The sequence below is a fragment of the Neopelma chrysocephalum genome, unplaced genomic scaffold, assembly GCF_003984885.1.
Source record: "Neopelma chrysocephalum unplaced genomic scaffold, ASM398488v2 Primary Assembly neopelma1_142, whole genome shotgun sequence".
Lineage (NCBI taxonomy): Eukaryota > Metazoa > Chordata > Aves > Passeriformes > Pipridae > Neopelma > Neopelma chrysocephalum.
The window spans coordinates 628,488-636,272 of record NW_020897804.1 but is presented as its reverse complement, the minus strand read 5'-3'; the positions used below and the strand labels follow the sequence as shown (position 1 = coordinate 636,272).

General features: G+C 41.1%; 1 protein-coding gene across 2 annotated transcripts in view; it reads left to right on the top strand.

Moving 5' to 3' along the window:
* Positions 1–276: 276 nt before the first annotated feature.
* LOC113975676 (neuropeptide-like protein C4orf48 homolog) overlaps positions 277–7,785 on the top strand; it is a 9,471-nt gene continuing 1,962 nt past the window's right edge. Inside the window, exons 1-4 of one of the 2 annotated variants that reach the window (XM_027699930.1) lie at positions 277–448; positions 659–712; positions 2,814–2,956; positions 4,747–4,835. In XM_027699930.1, coding sequence (XP_027555731.1) covers positions 2,833–2,956; positions 4,747–4,835 — 213 coding nt within the window. In that variant the 5' untranslated portion in view covers positions 277–448; positions 659–712; positions 2,814–2,832. Of the gene's footprint in view, positions 449–608; positions 713–2,813; positions 2,957–4,746; positions 4,836–7,785 lie in introns of those variants that run through there. The other variant, XM_027699929.1, reaches the window with a different exon arrangement.

The following is a 7,785-nucleotide window of genomic DNA, read 5'->3' as shown; positions in this document are numbered from 1 at the left end:
CAGTGTTGTCCTGGAGCACAGCTCATGGGGCATTGAAAAGGGAACAGAGGTGCAGGCTGGAAAATAGGGGTGAAGTTTACTCTGAGTTCAGAACTCAAGTTCCCATTTAGAGTTTAAGTGCCTGCACTCCTGCACGTGCTCCTAACAACCTCGGGACTGGAATCACAGAAATTCCCAGGAAAGCAGGCAGGAATGCTTAAGACCCCTGTAACTCAGAACCATTCAAATGACAGACAGTGCACTGAACAATTCCTGAGTGCAATCCCATGGTTTGTCCTCATTTCACATAAAGCAGGTGTAGTTTGTCATGGTTATTTCCAGGCTCTAGGGAAGCAAGTTGCTTGAATCAGACATGACAACCAGCTGCGCAGACTTCAGGAAAACCATTCAGCAGACTTCAGCAGAGATAGATCAAGTGGCTTGGCTTTAAAAACCTCACCCAGAGCAGGTAAGTCGCTGCTGGATCTTGCATGTCAAACCAGAAACATCCTTCCCCAGACCTGGGAGACACAGCCAGTGCCTCTTTAAATCTGCACTGTGTGCTGCAGTGCTCTGCATTGTTGCCATGGCAGAAATCTCCCCATAGTAATAACCTCTTTCAGGGAAGGTTAAAAAGAGACAGTGCACATGCTCAGAAATGCTGCACTTGTTCTCTTAGCAGTTTGCAGCGGCCATTTCAAAGAAACCATCACAAAGACAAGAGAAAGATCAGGTACTGATATTTTTTCCTTTGTTAGAGGGGATGACTTTTCTCTTTCACAGAAGTCTATGCACAGATCTGTCTCCGTTCCCAGTTGCACTGCAGAGAGAGACCACCCTTGAAGCCTGTCATGATTATTCCTTGCAATTTTCCATGGAATAACTAAGAGGCAGGAGTTAGATGTGATTTAAGGTGATTGCTGCACTCGGGGAGCAATTGTTTTGCAGTGGGGCTCACATACAAAGCTGAGCTGACTCTGGGGTGGGTGATGTGTAAGGCACCCTAAAAAGTTTACCAGCATGCCTGCTTTGTTTTGATGAACCTTTGTAGTACTCAGTCAACTATGAGAATAGCCTCTGCTCCTACTGATCAGGAGGCTTCTTCATCAGGTACTTTCAAAAGAGGCTGGTATTATCCTAGTTTATTGTTACTTGGAGACACTCTGCTGCATCCTGTTGCAAAGACTTTGTTTCTACTGGTTTTGATTGCAGATCACCATTAATTAAAACTGAAAACCCAAGCCACTTGTTACAATTTCAACCTCTTTATTTTAATGATTGTAGAAATTAGAAAAAGGATCACATCAGATTTAAATGTGGGTGGGATAGGAAACCCAGTTATGAGGTTACAGAAATTACATTACCAGATCTTTTTCTTTCTGTGTGCTCAAATACATCTGTGACTCTACACGTACATGTTTGTCTCTTGCCTCTGAACCACTCCCTAGCTTATGTTTAGGTTGAGGTGCTCAGGAAGGGGATGTGTATAATGCTGCTCCTTTCCTGGATGAATTGCTGGTTTGCACATGCTGCAAGTGTTTGTGCAGAATTTACAGTTTCAGAGTAGCTGCATCTGAAAAGGTGGATTGCATGGATCGAAGAGCAAGCTTTTCCTGTTCTGTGTTTGTGGCAAGATGGGGAAAACCCTTTCCTTTCCTGCCTCCCTCTATTGCCTTTCTAAATGTGAAATACAATCTGTTCTGGGGAGTACTGTACTCTCACATTCAGTACATGCAGATTGGGTGCTCTTACGCAACATCTTTTGCTTAGTGTGCACCAGCTTAAAAATCAGAAAGAGGCAGAACATTGACCTGCTTTCTGACGTTTAGCTGAAGATATTTTTCATGTGGCTTTTATTGTATTGCCGTAACTTAGTCTTATTTGATTCTTTCTTTCTTCCATTTGAATGTACAGGAATGAAAGGTACCTAAGGACCTCTTTAACAGTTTGCCAGAATCCTTGAGGCTTGGATTGAAATCTCTAATAGACTGTTGCAGCTTGAGCCAGGCCCTCTTGATCTGAGCAGTTTACCTGTCAGGTCAAGAAACTACTTAATTTGAAACCTGTGTACTTTTAAAAGAAGTTACCTCTGTGTGAAGGGGAGCTGTTGCTGAGACAGATTCTACAGCTTCAGGGCATGGCGTGGCCTGGCTGTGGTGTTCAGGAACAAATGGATGGCTGCAAATAACAGTCTGAAGCCCAGATTAGGAGGGGAAACAGAAGGTCAAAGAGTTTTGATGTGTTTACTGTTAGAATTTCTACCTGTGAATTTCTGAAGGTTTAACAAAAGTCTTTTCTTTATCTACTTTTATAAAGGAGCAAGTTTTTATAATCAGTGTGGTGCGTAATGCTAATGGTTACCTTTAGTTATTATATTTGTGAAAAAAATGGTGCATCAGTAAAGCAAGCCAGAGGGTAAAGACCTCAGTTCCAGGTTCTGGCCTGTTTCAGCCAGTTCTGTAATCCCTGCAGTTTTGGTCTCCAAGTCCAACTAGTCTAGCTCTCCAGACCAGCTAGTCTAGGACTGTGTAGTTAGAAAAAAGTCACAGAGCAGGCAAAGTTGTTGGCATCCTGGCTTGCAAATGAAATCAGAAACTGTCTAGGGACTTCTGATCTTGTCCTACATGTCTAGGGATGTTCTTTCCCAGTTGGGATTTATTGGCACTGCTGGAAAAGTACAGAAAAGTTTTGTCCATGCTGTAGATCTGCTATTTTGTTTTCTTTTAGAGGAAGCCTGCCGATGCTTTAGCCATCAGGAACATTAATTTTTGTGTAACAAAACTCCTGTATCCACAGTGTTCCTCACTAACTTGTTTATTTCTCTTGATAAACAGAGAAGCACCCACTGCCAAGATGCTGCCACCCTGCCTTCTGAGAAGAGCCATCCTTACAGTTCCTTTAGTTTTTGTGGTTGTACTACTCTTCATGGAGCCTGTTAGAGCTGATCAAGAAGCAGGAACAGCCATACCAGCTGAAAGTATGTACCACCCTGCAGCCCTCCCATACAGACCCTACTGTAGTTTCCATGGTGCAGAACTTCACATCACTGAAGCTTGTCCACATAATTCAAACTATTTTGGACATATCTTGTGTATATTGTTTTAAAACCACAGCTTGATAGCATACCAGTGCTGTTTTGCTCTTGCATCCAAGGCTCTCCACTGTCTTATCCTTGTCTTTTGCCTGTTGCTGTCTTGCTTCTACCTGAAATCTGCCATTGTTCTTCACTTTTTCTTTTGTATATCCCTTTCAATGTGTTAGCCCTTTCTATGCCAGGAATCACCTTGTTTGCTTTTCAGAGACATTATTGAGAACTTGCTCTTTTTCAACCGACATTGGCTGTTCATTATATTTCATTCTTGAGAATGTTTGCTATATTAAAGTCATTATTTTTATTTAAAAAATCCACAATGAAGATGCCAAGAAAACATTTTTTAAACACCTAGCCTTGTGGCCTTCAACACCTAATTCTCGTTTGCTGATTTGTATTGAGTTTATTTTACATCATAAGCATAATGACAAGTCTTTGCATCAAGTTGTTGATGTGAAAGCTGCTGAAATTGTTGATGTGAAAACTTCTCTCCTTTTGTCTAGTGCGAATATAGTTAACACTGAAGTTGGGTGATGGTACAGCAATGAGAGAGTAGGTCTGTAATACTGCTTAATGTTTTTTTCTATCTCTTTTTCTCTTTTTTTCATAACCGGTTAAAGAATTTGGCAGGCTCCTTTCCTCCAGCAGGCAAAATTTCTGTTTGCTGGTTAGCACACAGATCATGAGCTGGAAGCTCATACTCCAGCTTATTAGAGGCATGCAGTAATCAGTCCAACATTAAGTGTTTGCAAAATGGGCTGACACTGCAGGATTTTCCAGCATCAGTCTAGGTTTCATCCCTTCTTCCTTACTAGACCTCAGAGAGCAAACTAAACCTGCGCTCAGAATTTCTCACTTGCACAGTATTTCCAGTGAAGTTGTCAGCGAGGCTCAGCCACTGAGAGGGAAATAAGAACATATGTACAGCCTGATGATTCAAAGACGTTTCATCATGTCTATATTTGTTCTGTCTCGGTACTGCTATCTGTTGGGGCACAGTTTTGTGTTACATGATGATCCACATGATGATGTGGCCTTCAGCCTGGGTGTCTGGATCTGGGAATGCTCTCTTAAACAGTGCAGTAAGTCCAGTTTGCAGCAGTTCTACTTATCAGCAATGCCCACTAAAGACAGGGCATTTGTTTAGACTAAGCTGTATCATATTCAAAGTTAGAGGCTAAGTGGTCTGTCTGTGATATTGCAGACAGTTTTATCCCATTAGCTTTCTATTTAGAACTCAAGTGTGTGAGATTAGGAGATAAGATTTTCCAGGGAACAGGTTCATGGCTTCAGAGGTCTTTTCTGAAAAATCTGAAGATAAGGTTGAAAATGTGTTTGAGGTAAGTGGAGCAAAATGAAAGACTCAAGTTATGGGGTTAGTGTTTCATACTATGAACTGTGACAAGGAAGGGTGGCACAGTAATAAAGGAGGAAGAAAAATTTTAGTGCAAATTTGTTGAAGTAATTATTTTGTCATTGAGACATTTGGTGGACCATCCTGATGGACCATTTACAATAACCCAGATGTTCAATGGTACCTACATCAGTACAGACTCTGTGGATTTTTTCCTGTAGCTCTTTCAGATACTCAAAATCACTGTTTAAGCCTTCTAGTAAACTTTTCATGCCATATAGTCATGATTCTTTACTAAATGCTCTCTCAAATGCTCTCCTAGGCCGTCCCTGTGTTGATTGCCATGCATTTGAGTTCATGCAGAGGGCTCTGCAGGATTTAAAGAAGACAGCATATAACCTAGACACACGGGTAAGGAAACATTAAATTTCTTTCTTTTTACTTTTTTTTTTATATAGAAGAATATGCTGTGGATAAAAGTAGATAAGGTGGATGTATTTTGCACAAGCACTCAGTGAACTGTACTGTCCTATCTTCTAAGGTGAGGCTAGTTAATTACATTTCACCTCTCTATGCAATAATCCGTGGAATTCTTCTGCCTGGGGTTTCCAGGACACCAGGAAATACAGGAAAGAGTGAACTGACCATCCTCAGCCCTCTATCTTTCACTTGCAAAGTTACAGCCATTAGTGCTGCTCTTCTCATTCCAAATGCTGAGCACACACCTTTGTTTTTATGTTAGGGGGCGTAAGGTGAAAGTGTCATTTATATTTATTACCCAAAAGGAAGGAGCCAAACAAAAAGTCTACTAAAATAAAATACTCCCCTGCACATGCTTTTACCCCTGGGGAGAAGCTAAGGAAGGAAACATCATCGATAGATAGTTTTTACATTTCTCCGATTTCATAATGATGAAAAACACCACAAAGTACATAGGGAATGAAACTTGTTTGGCTTGCAGTCAGTGTGCAGAATTTGCCAAGGTTGGTATCTTCCTTCTGTGAGAGAAGTGGAATCTTTCTCTTGCTGCTGCAACCTGCAATCTGTGCGTGGCTGTGTCCCAGCTGCTGTCAGATGGAGGTGTCCCAGGAGGGTGGCTTTGTCCCCACCTCCTGTGTACCCTTTAGTTGAAGTGCTATATCTACACTCTTGCACAGATTTTTCAACAGAAGGCACTCAAACTTTTCTGTTTTTTCTAATCTATGGTCAAGGTTGTTCACAGTTCAAAGCCTGTGAACTGGCATCTTTGAAGAATGGTTTGAGGTAACTTCGAGCAGGGTCCTTGACATTTAGGGGAAAAGGCAAGGGCAGGAATGAAAACGCCTTGAATTGTGACATACTACAAAAAGATAAACAAACATTCCAGCAGAACCAGATTGGTATGTAACACATTTACAGTTAAACAAAATCTGTTCAATAATTACAGGTCAAATATATTTTGGGCTTCATGAAGAAATCTTGCTAATGAATAGATCTTCTGAACACTGTATACAGCCCAAACAAGATGTTCAGATTGTGCTGTAAAGTGGGTCTAGTACATCTTTTCCTTCTTTTACAAACCTTTGAACTTTTCACCAGAATTTCTTCATCTTGATTCAAAAACATCTCAACTCCTAAAATCTTCTCTGGCTCTTTGGCTATGGCAGTGACCTTTATAAAACCTTCAGATTGTAGATAAGAGAGAAACTTCATGAAACACAGATATCCAAAGCAGGAGTAGCCTTAAGAACCCCAAAGATAGCAACTCTATTTTAATACTTTTCAAAAAATAGAAGTAAAAGAAGGCAAAACAGATAAAATGAGGATACAAAAAAGTCAGTTGAGATGAATGTCCTATTAACTTTCACAGTTGTAGATTTGACAGCAAGCCTGAAAATGTGGCTCCATTATATATTCTCACCAAAACAAACCTCTCACTTCCTTATAACTTTAAAATCTAAGGAGTTGAATCCATATTGAGCTCCTTCAGTTCCCCTAGACTAGGACAGGCCTATTCCAGTCATTAAGCCAGGAGTTCTCCCTACATCTTCAAAAGACATGGAAACATTTAATAGTTGAGAACTTCTTGGAACAGCCTTCTAGGGTATTTTAATTCTTACTTTTATTATTCAGCTGTGGCCCAATTTGTTGCAAACTGAGAGTTTTAAGACCGTTCCTTTCAGCCACATAGATATTTCACATTTGACTATTTTAGTCTGTTTTGTTGCTTTGTGGGGCAAATATTTCTATCCCCGAAAATACAATTCCCTTTGTTAGTATTCCCACTGGATACACTAATTTTCTGAAAAACCCTCTTTTGTTTGCAGGCAAGATTGTTAGAAGATGACTAAGCAGCTTCTAACTGTGTTGGAGGAGCAAGGATTGCCAAAAGAGAGGAATTTCTCATTTAATTCCTCCTGCACATCTCACCCTGCAGTTCTGTGCAGGGGAAACCATATAGTTTTATTGCACAGCTCAAGAGCTTTCACACTTAATTTGGCCCTGTGTTGATCTACATGGTGTCTCACAAAGCAAACTGACTGTAGCACAGGTCACACACCCCTTTAGGGAGGCCATAGGCTGTATCTCCTTCCTTTTCCAAAACTAGATGTGTTTGTAACCTAAACTGATGTGAAGATCCCTTACTGATTTTCAGGCTGGCTGGATTTTACTCTCTCGGCAAGAGAAGAGTCACAGACCACCTTTGAGAGTCTGGCTTCTACCCATACATATACCAGACCTGTTCACCCCTCTGTGTAATTGTTTTCCACCCTTTTGTTGCTGCTGGCTCCTTGGAGCAGGCTGCAGGCTGGATTAGTTGTTTTGGCAACATTGTCTGCGGATATCTGTGATTCTCCACTCGGCCAAAGTGCTGTACATGGCAGGTGCAACTCTGCTCAGGAACTGAGGAGAGGAGTCTCATACTGCTGGGAGGAAGCTGCTGCCATCACAACCATTCAGCCAGTCCACAGCCAGCTCCCCACAGCAACTAAAAGCTGCTCAAGACAGAGCCCAGCAGGGAGACGGCCATAAAACAAATCCTGGAAAACAAATCCAGCCCACGGGCTGCACAGTCCCCTCTAAGTCTGCACTGTAGACACTTATTTTCAGAACTCCAGCTCATTTTTCAGATTTAACCAGTGGACATGGCATTACAACTTTGAAAAGTTCAGGAACTGCATTTTTAGCTGGAACTTAACAGATTTTTTGTAGGTTTAGAATTTGGCACCTGTTTGACTTTTTTGGTGGGTTTGGTTTGGTTTGGTTTTTTTCTTGTTCATTTGGTTGGTTGGTTGTTTTTATTTTGGTTTATTTTTTTGAAACATGCCTTAACCTACCAGGGAATAATAACAAAACTCTGTGAAAACAGTTTTGTGATCGT